Here is a 16,705-nt window from a genome sequence, read left to right on the forward strand (position 1 = left end):
CCAGAAGGGTTTATTTTTTTAACCTTTTTGAATTTCTTCTATATATATTTTGGTTTATATATATATAGATATACCAAAATATATATACAAAATTTTCAAAAAGGGTAAATACAAAACCCTACTGGGTATTGATCCCAACTACACAGTGCTGCAACAAGTATTATCGTGTGAATATGACATATGTAGCTTCCATTAACTGAAATATTATAAAACCCCACTCCTAATAGTAGGAAGGAGAGAGCATAGATGTCAGAGTTTTTTTTTTTTTTTTGGAGGGGGGGCGTGAGGTCAGAACCCAGGAGGAGGGATGAAATCAGTTGTTGCACACTGTGCATAGCATACTTCTGAACCCTGCTCAGCGCACTCCTGTACCATGCGCTGCGTCCCAATGCAGCGCAAGAAAACTTTATCGGAGACTGCTCAGACTGAACACTATGGTGGAGTGCAGATACAACCAAACTGCTGATGCGGCCCCCGATGAATTTGAGTTTGACGCCCCTGCTCTAGACTAAGGCAACATATAATTATATATATATAGCCAGATTCAGATACGCCAACGTAACTCTGAATCTGCGCCGTCGTAAATTTAAGCGTATTCTGGAAACCAGATACGCTTAAATTAGGCTAAGATACGAGCGGCGTAAGTCTCCTACGCCATCGTATCTTAGGGTGCAATATTTACGCTGGCCGCTAGGTGGCGCTTCCGTTGAGTTCGGCGTAGAATATGCAAATGCCTAGATACGCCGATTCACGAACGTACGTGCGCCCGTCGCAGTAAAGATACGCCATTTACGTAAGGCGTTTTCCGGCGTAAAGTTATTCCAACAAATAGCTGGCCTAGTCAATGTTAAGTATGGCCGTCTTTCACGGGTCAAAATTTCAAATTTTTACGTCGTTTGCGTAAGTCGTCCGTGAATGGGGCTGGACGTAATTTACGTCCATGTCGAAACCAATACGTCCTTGCGGCGTACTTTGGAGCAATGCACACTGGGATATGTACACGGAGAGGCGCATGCTGTTCTTTAAAGACTCCCTTCATGTATCCGTCTTGTGGCTAGGGTTGCCACCTGTCCGGAATTCACCTATTAACTATCCATGCATTTATCAACTGTTGAGATCAGTTTTGAAATTCCATTAGCAATGTTTCTATGGAAATGCTTGTCATTCAGAGAATCCGAGGTGTATTTTGAAAACTTGTTCTTCCCTACATCTCTTTTGCATGCTGCTTCACACTAAATAGGTGAGAAAGAGCAGAAACACTCATATAAATCGATAAGATAATAGATGTATGGATAAAATATGCATATTATAATATAGGACATACAGTATTCATTCTTCTTTTTTTTAGGTTAACACAAAAATATGTGATGATCTTTTTACCTGGTCTACCTGTAAGTTGTTTTCTTATTGTTCTAATTTGTTTTAGAAAATGCTGTAATTTTTAACCAGTGGTAGAGTGTCCTGCCAAGAGTTGAAAGAGTGGTTTGTATTTATAGGAACAGCTGCAAGGAGGTTGAACTTAAAGTAGAACTATAAGCAAAACTTTTTTTCATTTTGGATAGAGCAAGGGAGGTTTATAACCCGTCAGATTTTTTTATTTTTCTTGCCACCTGTGACCCATAGCGGAGATTTTCCTTCACTTCCTGTACCAAAGCCAAACAGGAAGTGAGAGGACATCCATGTAAATTAAAGGAATTCCTTGGGGACCCCTAGGTCATCAGAAATAGTGTTCCCCTCTATTACTTTTCTGGCGACAAATTTGGGATTTTCTTTTACTTTCACTTTCAAAGATAATGGTAAACAGGACAAATAGGACAAATAGGGAAGGGGAATCTCCCTAATGGAGGCACAGACAGCAATAAAAAGTGACAAGCACATTGTCAGAAATCTGCAACAGATGACCAGATCTGCATGGCTACACAAGGTAACTGAGACCAGACTGTATATACAGTGCATCCGGAAAGTGTTCACAGCGCTTCACTTTTTCCGCATTTTGTTTTGTTACAGCCTTATTTCAAAATGGATTAAATTAATTATTTTCTTCAAAATTCTACAAACAATACCCCATAATGACAACATGAATGAAGTTTGTTTGAAATATTTACAAATTTATTAAAAATAAAAAACAAAATAAATCCCATATACATAAGTATTCAAAGCCTTTGCTCGATACTTTGTTGAAGCACCTTTGCACCAATTACAGCCTCAAGTCTTTTTTAGTATGATGCTACAACCTATTTTTGGGCAGTTTCTCCCATTCTTATTTGCAGGACCTCTCAAGCTCCGTCAGGTTGACGGCCATTTTCCGATCTCTTCAGAGATGTTAAATCGGGTTCAAGTCTGGGCTCTGGCTGGACCACTCAAGGACATTCACAGAGTTTTCCTGTAGCCATTCCTTTGTTATCTTGGCTGTGTGTTTAGGGTCGTTGTCCTGTTGGAAGATGAACCAGTCTGAGGTCCAGAGCGCTCTAGAGCAGATTTTCTTCAAGGATGTCTCTGTACATTGGTGCATTTATCTTTCCCTCGATCCTGACTAGTCTCCCAGTTCCTGAAAAATATCCTCACAGCATGATGCTGCCACCAACATGCTCCACTGTAGGGATGGTATTGGCCAGGTGTTGAGCGGTGCCTGTTTTCCTCCAGACATGAAGCTTGTAATTTAGGCCCAAAGGGCCAGATTCACAGAAGAGATACGACGGCGTATCTCCTGATACGCCGTCGTATCTCTGAGTGTATCTATGCGACTGATTCATAGAATCAGTTACGCATAGATAGCCCTAAGATCCGACAGGTGTAATTGACTTACACCGTCGGATTTTAGGATGCAATACTTCGGCCGCCGCTGGGTGGAGTTTGCGTCGTTTTCCAGCGTCGGGTATGCAAATGAGGTTTTACGGCGATCCACGATGGTTTTCGCGTTTGTTACGTCGTCGCTAGTAATTTTTTCCCGTCGCAAAGTTAAGCCTGCTTTAACATGGCTTAACTTTAGATGAGCCATGTTAAAGTATGGCTGTCGTTCCCGGGTCGAATTTAAATTTTTTTTTTTGCGTAAGACGTCCGGGAATACGAAAGTACGTTACGCACGTCGCCGTTCAAAAAACTGACGTCACTTCGCGCAAAGCACGGCGGGAATTTCAAAACGGAGCATGCGCAGTACATCTGGCGCGGGAGAGCGCCTAATTTAAATGGTACACGCCCCATTTGAATTAGGCGGGCTTGCGCCGGACGCCTTTACATTACACCGCCGTAAGTTTACATGCAAGTGCTTGGTGAATCAGGCACTTGCGCTGAAAACTTGCAGCGGTGTAACGTATAGACGATACGTTACGCCGCCGCAAGTATATGTGAATCTGGCCCAAAGAGTTCAATCTTTGTTTCACATGACCAGAGAATTTTGTTTCTCATGGTCTGAGAGTCCTTCAGGTGCCTTCTGGCCTCCGTCTGGCCACTCTACCATACAGGCCTGATTGGTGGAGTGCTGCAGAGATAGTGGTTCTTCTGGAAGGTTCTCCTCTCTTCACAGAGAAATGCTGGAGCTTTGTCAGAGTGGCCATTGGGTTCTTGGCTACTGACTGAGGCCCTTCTTCCCCGATTGCGCAGTTTATCCGAGCGCTCCCCGTACTCTAGGAAGAGTCCTGGTGGTTCCAAACTTCATCCATTTACAGATGATTGAGGCCACTGTGCTCATTGAGACCTTCAATGCTGCAGAAAATTTTCTGTACCCTTCTCCAGATCTATGCCTTGATACAATCCTGTCTCGGAGGTCTACTGACAATTCCTTGGACTTCATGGCTTGATTTGTGCTCTGAAATGCACTGTTAACTGTGGGACCTTATATAGATAGGTGTATGCCTTTCCAAATCATGTCCAATCAACTGAATTTACCATAGGTTGACTCCAATCAAGTTGTAGAAACACCTCAAGGGTGATCAGTGGAAACAGGATGCACCTGCGCTCAATTCTGAGTGTCATAGCAAAGGCTGTGAATACTTATGTACATTTAACAAATAAATACATTTGCAAAGATTTCAAACAAACTTCTTTCATGTTGTCATTATAGGGTGTTGTTTGTAGAATTTTGAGGAAAATAACGAATTTTATGCATTTTGGAATAAGGCTGTAACATAACTAAATGTGGAAAAAGTGAAGCGCCGTAAATACTTTACGGATGCACTGTAGTAAACTTATTATAGCAATACTAAAGCAAAAATAAATTCACAAACGAGCAAATAACGAACATAAAAAATACATAAAACCAAAATACCTAACAAAGTAAAAGAAACCTAACAAGCTAACTATATACACTATGTACAATACATATAGAAGATGGGAAGTACAGGTCACAGGGAATCCCAGAGATGCAAGAAAGGGGGGAATCAGGACTGGCCTACAGGAACAAGAGGAGCAGGGTACAGGATGCAGGGCCAGAGCAGGAGCAGGATAAAACAGGATAAACATGTAGTATCTGGCAGAGCAAGCAAGGCAAATCAAAACACTGGAGCAACGTGACCTAGCAGAGGAGATACTTACAAAAAGTGTAGCTGCTGATTTAAAAAAAAAAACACACTCACCCTTTCCCAGAATCTAGTGCAGTGGCACTTGCAGAGACCACCCATTAGTAAACCTTTCCGCGGGATATCATGCCTTTACAACCACTTTTTTATTTGTGGGAAAAAAAGGATGCCAATTTTGTTTGGGAGCCACGTCTTGCACGACCACGCAATTGTCAGTTAAAGCGACGCAGTGCCGAATCACAAAAAGTGGCCCGGTCATTGACCAGCAATATGGTCTGGGGCTGAAGTGGTTAAGGGCTGAGCTTAGGGTTTTTTTCTGTTTGTCAGTGTCCAGACCTCCTGAAGGCAGCAGCATATAACCTGTTTCACTTGATGAACTTACATTTTTTTTTTTTTTTTACAGTACCTCATTTTTGCAGACCTGCATTTGATGTGCATTTCAAATGCATGTCAAATACCAGAAAACACTCATCAACGTGAGCACTTACCCCCAATTCTTGTCTCTGTGATCATCATCACTTGGACAGGAAGTCATGGGAAATTTTACCCAATGGGATTTGGTCACAGACAGTACTAAAATACTTATTTCTGTTCCACTGTGTATGTGCTAAATTGTACTTTATATGCTTCTAATTTTCATTACAGGCAGTATTCCTACATCAGCTGCAAACAAAATATTTACAAAATCAGGTAAATTTTATATGAAGTTGAGAGTACATTATATGGCTAACAGATTAGCTCCAGTTGTAGGCATTTTCTCCTACTGAACAATTCTAAATGATAAAAAAAAGACTTTTTTAGTCATCTCTTAGCCTAGTGTCTTTACTTTAGGTCTAAAGACATATTAAATAGTGTGTCTCTCCAAGCATCTGTTTACACTTCCTATTTTTTCACTTTTCCCTATTTTGTTCTTATAGTCTGTTTAACCATGCAAAAACATGGCACAAAACATGCAAACATACTTTGAAATACACTGGGACTTAATTAGGATTAAAGTGTGAGTTAGTTGCTATGGGTTATATGTATTTCAACAATGTGCCATTTACTAAAAAGAAGGAGATTGGGCACCACATCCTATAAATACTGTATATGAAGAAAGCAGCTAGAATTGTGTATAATAAACTTTGATATTTTAAAAGCTGCTTATTCTATGTCTTTGGGTACTAAGAAAATTCACATCTAAAAAAAAAATAAAGGATTCAAGATACAAACTTAAAATGTTAAATTGTTAGACAAATTCTCCCATTTGGCCTTATCATAGTTACCATATTTGGTGGCATACATCCCATTGTGTTGACGTGAACTTCAAAATAGATATACAAGGGAACATACATGCGGCAAATCCTCTATATGTTTTGCGGTAATAACCGCTTCTTCAGGAGAGATGGGGGCATACACATAAACACACAAAAGGAGCAAGGCAGACCCATAAACAGTAAATCATACAGTCATATGCATACAACAAAATTTCAACAATGGTAATTACATGTGAGTGGCCAGTTATGAAAGTGACTAGAAGAGCTTAACCAAATCCAGAGGATAACCACTGTGGATAGGATCCCAAAACTGCTGGACAAAACTCTCCCTGGGGGCGGCGTCGGGAGCCAATGTCTGCCAGAGGGCACTTTAAGGTTGACACTAAAAAGAGACAATTACATTTACTAGAAATATATAAAAAAAATACAGTTACTGAGGCTCACATATAGGGCCAGAAGAGGAGAGAATGGGGAACAATATCTACCCCTAATATGGGGGTATTGCACACAAGGCAATGAGAAGGTAAATCAACAAGATGTCAGCTAGATGTTTAGCACAGTGTCAAAAAAAACATCCAAAACGAGAGATATCCCTCAAAAAGGTTAATAACCTTAGAAAAGATTTGATGATACTACTCAGTAATTTTACTCACCATCCAGGTGGTCTGTCAAAGAAAGGAAGCCCCATAGTAAAGGCCAATGCACTATAAATAAACACTCATTTTGCCATTATATATATAATATACAAGAGTCCAATAAAAGGCCTACCGATAAATAAAGGGTCCACAACGCCACCCTCTAGTATTGCTTCCGGTCACCAGGGAATGAGTCACCTCCCTTTATATGGCTCCAACCCGGTACGCCAGATGTGACATCACTGGACTGCGCGGGATCTTAAAAGATGCTTATTCTAGGTGTTTGGGGTACCAAAGAAATCCACAATTCTTACTGCTTTCTTCATATGGGTTATCTGTACACCTTGTTTTACTAATAACCCTTTTTTTTTTTTTTTTTTTTTAAGTACTGAAATTGTTTCATGTAGAATGACACAAACATACATTTTCCTATTTTAGGGTATTATATGGCCTCAGCTTTTCACTGGCATAGCAGCAAGCCTCATCAATGTTGTTCTCAATGCTATTTTCATGTACGTCTTTAAACTGGGAGTGGAGTAAGTATGTCACATATATTTAAGTCTCATTCGTACATCCTAAAGACAATTATTTTACAATAAATTGTTCTCCAATCATTTTACAAATGAAAAGTAGTATTGTAGACAGTAGACAAATATCAATATTGCTTGTATAGACAGTGACTGGAGGAAGATGCTCCCTTCAACTCATGACCATTTGGGCTATGATAAACATGTCATGAGTGAAATTCGATGGCTTCTGCAGAATCTATCACTCAGGCCCCGTACACACGACCGAGTTTCTCGGCAGAATTCAGCCAGAAACTCGATCGGAACCGTATTCTGCCGAGAAACCCGGTCGTGTGTACACTTTTGGCCGAGGAAGCCGACGAGGATCTCGTCGGGCCAAATAGAGAACATGTTCTCTATTTCCTCGTTGTTCAATGGGAAATTTTGGCTCGCCGAGATCTTTGGCGGCTTTACAAGGAACTTGACGAGCAAAACGATGTGTTTTGCCCGTCGAGTTTCTCGGACGTGTGTACGGGGCCTAAGACTGTTCAGCAAAACACATTGGGGCAGATCCTTAAAGAAATTACGCCGGCGTATCTCTTGATACGCCGCGTAATTTAAAATTTTGCGCGTCGTATCTTTGTTTTGGTATCCACAAAACAAGATACGACGGCATCTGGGTTAGATCCGACAGGCGTACGCCTTAGTACGCCGTCGGATCTTAGATGCAATTTTTCGGCGGCCGCTAGGTGGCGTTTCCGTCGTATTCCGCGTTGAGTATGCAAATTAGCTATTTCCGACGATCCACGAATGTACGAGCGGCCGTCGCATTTTTTTACGTCGTTTCCGTTCGGCTTTTTCCGGCGTATAGTTAAAGCTGCTATATGGTGGCGTACTCAATGTTAAGTATGGCCGTCGTTCCCACGTATAATTTTGAAAATTTTACGTCGTTTGCGTAAGTCGTCCGTGAATGGGGCTGGACGCCATTTACGTTCACGTCGAAAACAATGACGTCCTTGCGACGTCATTTGGAGCAATGCACCCTGGGAGTTTTTACGGACGGCGCATGCACAGTTCGTTCGGCGCGGGGACGCGCTTCATTTAAATGAAACACGCCCCCTACCTGCCGAATTTGAATTCCGCGCCCTTACGCCGGGAGAGATACACTACGCCGCCGTAACTTACGGCGCAAATTCGTTGAGGATTCAAACCAATTCAAAGTAAGTTATAGCTGCGTAGCGTATCTTACATACGCTGCGCCCGGCGCAGATGTATGGGGATCTGCCCCATTAGCTTTTGTACCACTATCTTAACCATAGACATTTAACAATAAAGAATTTTGTATAGAGTCGACTCTTGCATTGTATAGTATTTGGAGGCTTTTTCTTAGTGAAGACATAGGTCTTTATCTCTGTACCATGAAAGTGACTGAAAGTTCTGAACCTGGATAGAACAAGCATGAAACCTGGAGATTGAGAAAACAAAAAGGTCAGAAATTACAGCCTTCAGGTTTTTCTCATAGCAGGTTTACTATAACTATATACTGTAGGTATGGATGTAGAATCTTTTTGTGATCAAGACATAGCCAAGTTGAAATTCAATGTTTCTGAGCATTACAACATGTTTCTTTGGAACTAATAAAGTGAAGTTTTAACACAATTATTCCTTTTGCGATAAGCTGGTTACCAAATACAAACTAGGTGTAGATGCACCTAAAGCAAATGGGATATAGAGTGGAGAGATGAGTAAGAAAATAAAGCTTGCTCTAATTCTGAATGTATGTGTTGCAATGTTTGTAGGATGCTGTAATACCAACATTTAAAATGTCTCTGGTATCACTAGGTGCGATGTCCACATCTTTCTAGGATGATTCCTGGGGAATACAGAGCAAAAGAATCTCAAGAGATGGTGCTTTAATCCATTGCAAGAGTGTCTTCTAGTGAGAATTTGGGTGCTCTGTATTCTCCAGAATCTGTCTAGAAGGAATGAGAAGTCATCCTCACCTAGGTGCCATGGGTGGAAGACAGGGATAAGATATGTATACATCTAACATTTTCTTTATAGGTAATGTACATTTTAGAATTACTAATATTAGGTGTATTTTTTTTAAAGGGGGAAGGTACCTGGATGGTTTAAGTGGAGTTTGAATTTTCCTGCAAGGTCTTACTTTTATCAAATGTGTTTTTGTACTTAGTAAATTGCCTAATATAAGAAAATACTGTATATATGACCATGGTAATAAGTTAATTGTATATAAATGTATTTATTTTTTTCAGAGGTTCAGCTTGGGCAAACACAGTTTCTCAATGGACGATGGCACTTTCACTTTTTCTATACATAATTGCCAAAAAAGTGTATGTGGAAACATGGGGAGGTATGTTAAATAGTTACACTAATGTAGCGCCTGGTTACTTCCTAGTACCGGTGCTATTGAAATTTAGAGGGCAATCAGAGTATTAATAGACTCTGATCCAAATTACTATGTTCAAAACAGGGTCTCTGTCTCAGCTTGGCTGTGCTGTGGGCTCATTCTGTTGTTGCTGGGGTGTTGTTCCACCCCAGGACGATAGGTGACAGCAGCGGAGTCGAGACTTGGGTGCTCTTTCCCAGCAGCCAATCAGGAGGGAGTTTCCTCGCTGGGCATGCTGGGAGAGGGTATTTATGGCACAGACGCCTTCTTCTTCCAGTGTGGCACCCACCTTTAGGGTGGCCACATCACAGCGCCCCGGCGTTATGACCTACCGGTGTTCCTGGTTCCGGGACCATGTTGGTCCGGAACATTTGAGTGGGGGCCCACAGTGATCTACTGGGCTCCCACTCTTGAAGATCCCAAGTGGTATAGCTGTTTGGTGGGGAGTCCATCTGAGGAGAGCCAATGAGAGGTTAGCGATCCAAAAGGATTTCGACAAACCACCGGTGATCAAGGTAGCCGGACACTGAAGGATTGATCACCTGTCAGTTGGTACCTGGGCGACTATTTGAAGGAGATCCAGGCGTAATTCTTTCAAGGAGGATTAATTGCAAACTAGATGTTCCCTAACGTTGATAATTGGTGCTGAAGAGGCTGTGCCCAGTGTGGCATATTTCTCCAAATTTGATCTTTTTGGAAAGCTATCACACCCTGGATAAGAAACTCTCTTATTCCAATTCCTTTTCCATGGAATTCCATCTGCAATAAAGGTAAAATCCCTCATCCCAAGATTCTGGAAGCAAACTGCATGTCCCACCATTTCTGATTGGAAAAGGGAGGCAGATACCATTAGAGAGGCAGAAGACTGGGTACATATAGTTAAAAAACAAGAGAAATGTTGAGATGTTTGTACAGGGTGGATGTATTAGTTGACAAAGATACCAAATGATTAAATATACACCTTTTTTCTGTTTTTATTTTTTGTTCAGATCATGGTAATCCTTTGTGTCTGGAACCAGATTGGCATTATGACTTAAGCCTCGTACACACCACTAGTTTTTTTTTTCATTCAAACCAGCGGGTTAAGTGGAAAAAACTGACAGCTCAGGTTGGCGATGCCGTACTAACAATCTGATGTTAGTACAGCGATCTCCCCTGCTGTGCTATTGTGTTCTGACACGCGGATGCCCCTGTCCAGAACACTTCGTCAGCGCTCTCAGCCATTGGCTGAGAGCGCTGATTGGGAGCCAGTCGGCAGACCTTTTTTGGTCATGAGCCTTCGACAGAAGCCGGACCAGCTGCCATACACAGGGGCTGAATGTCAGTCGGTTTCTATGGAACCAGCCAATGCTGGCAGACATTCGGCCCGTGTGTACTAGGCTTAAATCCTACTTATTGAAATTTACAATACCTGGCTGATAATTTGTAAGTAATGCCCTCTCTTTTTCTAATTTTCCCTTTTCTTTCTCCTCTCTCCATCCAACTTAACACCCCCCCCCCACCCCCTATCTTTCCTTTTATTTCTTGTGGGTCTCTGGTGTATTATAGAACCATGACATTGTATCAGGTGTTTAAGCCCATGGTGCTTCTTCCCTTTTCAAAATATGCCTTAGAACCAGATGTAACCACAAAAGCACTCGGTTAACTAGGATTGTAACTGTACCTGTTTGACCTGTTACTTTTGTAATATTTGAAAAGTAATAAGACATAATTATACAAAAAAAAAAACACTGTTGCAGTTTTGAAAGTCAAAGCAAAAGGTTGACTGTAATGGTGGATCTGCCAACACTGCCTTCACATCATACCCTGTCTTTTCATTCAATCCCTGAGAGTGAAGAAAAGTACCCAGTATTTCTGGATATTGGGGAACATGTGATTCATGATCTCATGTCCAATGTAACAGCACTAGTAATTGGTTGTTCAGGCAGATTTTTTTTTTTTTTAAAAGCCTATGGCGTGTGAACACACCCAAAAAACTCCACCCGGTGCAGAAAAAATGTGCACACACATAAAGAGTGTTCACAAAAACGTGCAGACGGGTGCAACGTCAATTGGTCCTCCTGTGAAGAAGGGACCCAAAAACCCTGATCCCCCGGGGCGTTAGGCTCCAGACGGGGACTGAGGTACTGTGGTCCGAGCAAAAAAATTATATAAGCGGCGCTGCACAAATCGCGTAAAAGACAAGTGAAATAAACACCATGAGTGTGTATATAACCTGTGCATGGATCTTGTGAAATACGTGCAAACAACAAATCCAGGAGCCCCGTGCTAGAAAGTGGGATAGATGAGACCTCCACCTCTTATTTCTAATCTGCTTACCGACTCAAAAGAGATTGTAGGCATATATGGCTAACAGCCCTGGTGTATTTCCATGGACCCCTTGTTCACTGATCTCCTATACGTTCCACCTTATGTTCACACCGAGATTTCTTCATTGGAGATGGCCCAAAAAAAAGGAAGGTACTGACATGGTGTAATAACGTCTAAAAGGTTTATTAAAGCGGAGTTCCAACCACAATTAGCATTTTTTAAATGTATGTCCTTTCATCCTGCGTTTTTATAATATAAATCCGGTCACTTACTATTTTACAATCCGCCGCTGATCCGCATAGATATTCAAAAAAGATAGTTTATAAAACTATGTCCACACCGTTGTCATTTTGCTTGTGGGCATTGTGAAGCCTACAAGCACTTACTTCCTGGAAGTCTTGGATGGGGAGTGATAATTGGACAGCGCACTGCATCCTGGGAAATGATGACACACATTTCCCAGGAGCATTAGAGGGAGATGATGTCAGAATCCTAGGTGGTTTCAAAGGCAGATTTCGTGGGACCGCATAGCAACAGGCATTTCCAGATGAGTAAAAAAAATATATATATATTTTTTAGGTGTAAGCTACAGTTTAAAGCAAAATTGTTTTTTTGATGGAACCTCCACTTTAAGTAAAAGCAAAGGTTGCACTCACATGACAATCGAATAAAAGTAGCGTGTAAAATTTGCTGAAGCCGGCCGGCTCTCACTATCCGCCCCTACCATTCCGGATAGCAGCGAGGTAAATCTGTGGTGACGTCAGCACGCCGCTCCTCCCTACACCGTTTCGTCAAACAACTGACTTCTTCCGAAGTGGTCATAGCAACTGAAGCCGACACGGACCCAACTTCCTTTGGAGGGACTGCCGAAACAGAAACCCTCCCAGTACTAGGTGGGGCTCCCCCAAAGGAAGACCCCATGAGAGTAGGTGAACTAAGCCAGAAGGCCATGTCCACCCACTCCCAAGACGTTCAGGGCTGGCCCGAGGACCGGCACCCTAGTCACACAGTGAACAAAACGTGCACAAACAAAAAAGACAAAAACGTGACAAAACATAGGTAATAAATTAAATAAAGTGGGGGAAAGGGATAGTGAAGAGGAGAGTGAAAGAAGTGGCCATTGTGTTCAACAATGACCAGGCCCTCCGCCCAGGAATAAAAAATTCCTCCGGTCCTAGCCAAAAGGCCCGGCCCAGGAGGCAGGTGTTAAGAAAAGCGTGTATCTGGTGCAGTGACCGTGGTATCTTTAAATCAAAGTGTCCCTCACACACAGTGATTCTCAGATACCCCTGGACTGCCACTCCAGGGGCACATGCACCATAGGCTTTTCGTTCCAAATCCAACCCCCCCGACCGGCCAGGGCATTACCAGCTCCTCAAACCGGATCGCTGACAGAGATAGCACTCACACCAGCCGGCCAGACTAGAACTCGACAAAAAGACCAGACCAAGTGCAGCCACCCATCCTCACCAGGAACACCCTTCTGGTCGGCTCGGACTCGGTCCCGCTGACCTCGACTAAGGGCGTCCAGACGCTGACACTGCCGAGACCGTCCATCCAGGTGCAATTACGCCATTGGATTTGCTGTGCCCTCCCCACACTTGGGATAAGCTACAGCACCTACTCTGGCAACTGATAAGAACAGATACTACATATGATCTTAGCCAAAAGGCAGAGAAGCGATGTTCAGGCAGATAGAGTTGTCACATGGGGTGGGCAGAGTTTCCTTAGCTTTGCCATGCTAAGTTTTGTCTTGGATCTTGCACTGCCCTTCCTGTCCTCACTCATGGTAGTCAAACAGAATGATGGGTTGACAAAAGTAAGGTAAATATAAATAACTTGCTTGATTGAAGAGGCAATGCACAGGTTTATTTTAAAGTGGATGTAAACCTGATTTCCTATTATCTGTGCCCAGTCTTGCCACACAGAGTTAATCCAGCTCTGAGCAATCCTCTTTTATTTTTCAGTGAAATCAAATGGACTAACAGATAAAAACCTTAGTCCGTTCCGCCCCCTTGCTGTGAGTGACAGGTTATTTACATATCTCATGCACTAGCCTGGAGACATGCATTATTTTTTAATTCCCACCCCCCACTCCTTTTCTGAAGTCATGTGGTTACTTTTCTGGATTTTGACTGGATGTTAGTGATCCTAGCAGAATTCAGTGTAAGGGGAGTGTAGAGGTGGGCGGGGAGTCTACTGACATCACGACTCTACCCACAGAGCTCCAGACAACAGATCCACCCACAGAATCTGCAGTTTTTCAGGTCTCATAACAGACAGAGGGGAGATATTTGACAGGTAAGGATACATGCAGGAGGCATCTATATCCTTATAGATCAGCACTATGGCACTAGTTTAGAAAGGATGAGAGTGGGTTTATATCCACTTTAAGGTTACCTGTTTGGCAATGAAAGGGTGAAGACACTTCAAATGCTGTAATTATATTAATTTTATAACAACTTTTATGCTTATTTAGATATACATGTTAATCCTGCTGTTTTAAAAAATCTTCTCTACTCAGGATGGTCCACAGACTGTCTTCAGGAGTGGGATATATTCATATACCTTGCTATCCCCAGCACACTGATGCTTTGCGCTGAATGGTGGAGCTTTGAAATTGGAGGTTTTTTCGCAGGTTGGTTTTTCCATTCTATGGATTCTTTCACTCTATCTGCTCTATCTGCTGTATTTCTGGGGACCTGCTGTTCTTTGACTTTGTTTACTGGCTTATGATGCAGCATCCTCTTTAGGCCTCATGCACACAGGACGTTTATTTACTATAACTCTCCTAGAAGGCAGCAGCGTTTTTGCAGAAATAATGTGTAACCTCTGTAAAAGTGTCTAAAGGTTTTTCAAGCTTTTAGGAGCTTTTACAGGCATCAAACTCTTGGATGTTAATTAATTTCATTAGCCAGAATAAATAATTTATTCTGGTCATTGAAATTAATTAATGCTTAAGCACTAATGATTAGCAGCTTTTAGTAGCTTCAAGCGTTTTTTTTCTGCCCAAACTCTGCTGCTCCTATGCCCGGATTCACAAAGCACTTACGCTGACGTATCTCCAGATACGCCGCGTAAGTGTAAATATGCGCCGTCGTATCTATGCGCCGTGCCCACAAACTAATATACGCCTAAAAACAGGCTTCATCTGACCGACGTAACTTGTCTACGCCGGCATAGAGTGGGCGCATATTTACGCTGGGCGCATTTGCCGCTTCCATTAATTTTCTATGCACATATGCAAATGAGGGAGATACGCCGATTCACGAACGTACTTGCGCCCGGCGCATAATATACGCGATTTGCGTAAGCCGTATGTCCGGCGTAAAGTTATTCCCCATATATGAGGTGCAACCCATGCAAAGGTATGGACCAGAGAACACAAGCCGTCGTATTTTACGTCGTTTACGTTGGACGTGAATATGGCTGGGTGTAGGTTACGTTCACGCCGTAGACAGTGATTCGACGTATCTTAGGCAGTTGTTTCGACGTGATTCTGAGCATGCGCACTGGGATGCGGCCACGGGATGGCGCGTGCGTCGTTCGTTATATGTATCTGTCTGGCACTCGGCCCATCATTTGCATAGGGTCACGCCTCATTTTCATGTCTCACGCCCACTTCCACCTACGCTGGCTTACGCCGAGGAAACCCAGCGCAGTTTTGGGAGCAAGTCCTTTGTGAATTTCATGCTTGCCTCTCTGCGCTGCGTCGGCGTAGCGTAAAGGAGATACGCTACGGTGGCATAAATATGCGCCATTGTCTCTGAATCCGGGCCTATGTGTGCATGGACAAATAGTAAAAGACAAAAAACAGGGCCCCCTAAATGCAGCAAGTTAACTGTTTTTAATATTAAGAAGTATGATTAAGAACACTCACAGTCGAGCGACATTTATCCAGCATGGTTGTGTATCATATAACTTTCATCCGTGATGTCATCACAAAGCATTGCCGATCCTCGCTCCGGCTTTTCGGAAGCGCTGTGAGCCAACAGTACATCTGGATTGTAGTCGGACAGTAGATTGCTTTCACCAGCCAGTGATGCCCAGCACTATCCCGGGACAGCATGGATGAAAGTTATACGATACACACCCATGCTGGATAAATGTCGCTCGTTTGTGAGTGTTCTTAATCTTCTTAATATTAAAAATAGTTAACTCGCTGGATTTAGAGGGCGCTGTTTTTTGTCCTTTACTATGTTCCAGAGTCTCTTCTAACTTGTTTGAACTGGCAGCCTCCTAAAGACAGCATACTATTATCTTCCTCACATGAACATATTGATTTATGTGGACTTGTTTTATTGCCCAGTCTGATTGCCCAGCCCACCTCCTTGTTGCTAGTTGTATACAGCCATATCCTGATTGCGCCATATTATCCTGTTGGGTGCATGTACACATAGGCTAACATGGAGGGGCATTTAGAGGCAGGAAAAAAAAACATCAGACACCACTAGAAGCAGCTGTAAAAATGTCTAATGTGCATGAGGCCTTATAGATTTAGATAGCATGTCCACCTACAGGGACTTGGCCAATGAGTCATCAATGTGCATCCTGATTCAGCCTTCTATTTAAACAATAATGAAACTCAGAGTAGATTATTAGCTTGTGGTTATATCTCTTTTTTTTGCATTTCAGATTGATTTCAGTTGCTAAACTTTTTGGTCCTTACTTTGCTAGTATGCTGATTGTCCTGACCTCTGCTGCATTTTCTGATTACTTGCTAATCTCTTGTTCTGCTTTTGATATTTGGCTCTGGTTACCCCGGGCATCAAACATTGGCAGATTCTTTCAACTATGCTTCTGTCTCATCCTTTAGCACTCACTCCACCTGCTCTGCTTTTACTATCTTACCAGACAATCTGAAATGTATGTTCCTGGGTAAACTAAGTACCAGTGCATGCACATACAACACCCTCGAAAGGTGACTGCAATAGGTGCAGCATGTCTCAGCAGTGGTCTTCTGGTCTTAGCAGAGACATGACCCTCACAATCATTTAAAATGTTTAATGATTACTACATACACTGACATATGTTAGATTTTTATTCCTCCTAAACAACATAATAGCCAGCAACA

The 16,705-nt window shown here is 42.4% G+C and overlaps 1 protein-coding gene and 1 pseudogene across 1 annotated transcript in view; one reads left to right on the forward strand and one right to left on the reverse strand.

Annotated features, from left to right (window-relative positions):
• Positions 1-16,705, forward strand: part of LOC120926667 (multidrug and toxin extrusion protein 2-like) — a 117,961-nt gene that overhangs the window by 59,595 nt on the left and 41,661 nt on the right. The window contains exons 5-9 of the mRNA XM_040336792.1: positions 1,349-1,391; positions 5,160-5,204; positions 6,844-6,941; positions 9,188-9,285; positions 14,156-14,269. Of these exons, the coding sequence (XP_040192726.1) occupies positions 1,349-1,391; positions 5,160-5,204; positions 6,844-6,941; positions 9,188-9,285; positions 14,156-14,269 (398 nt within the window). The remainder of the gene's footprint in view (positions 1-1,348; positions 1,392-5,159; positions 5,205-6,843; positions 6,942-9,187; positions 9,286-14,155; positions 14,270-16,705) is intronic.
• On the reverse strand, positions 13,206-13,315 carry LOC120929998 (annotated as a pseudogene).

This window comes from Rana temporaria, chromosome 2 (genome assembly GCF_905171775.1).
Source record: "Rana temporaria chromosome 2, aRanTem1.1, whole genome shotgun sequence".
NCBI classification, from domain to species: domain Eukaryota; kingdom Metazoa; phylum Chordata; class Amphibia; order Anura; family Ranidae; genus Rana; species Rana temporaria.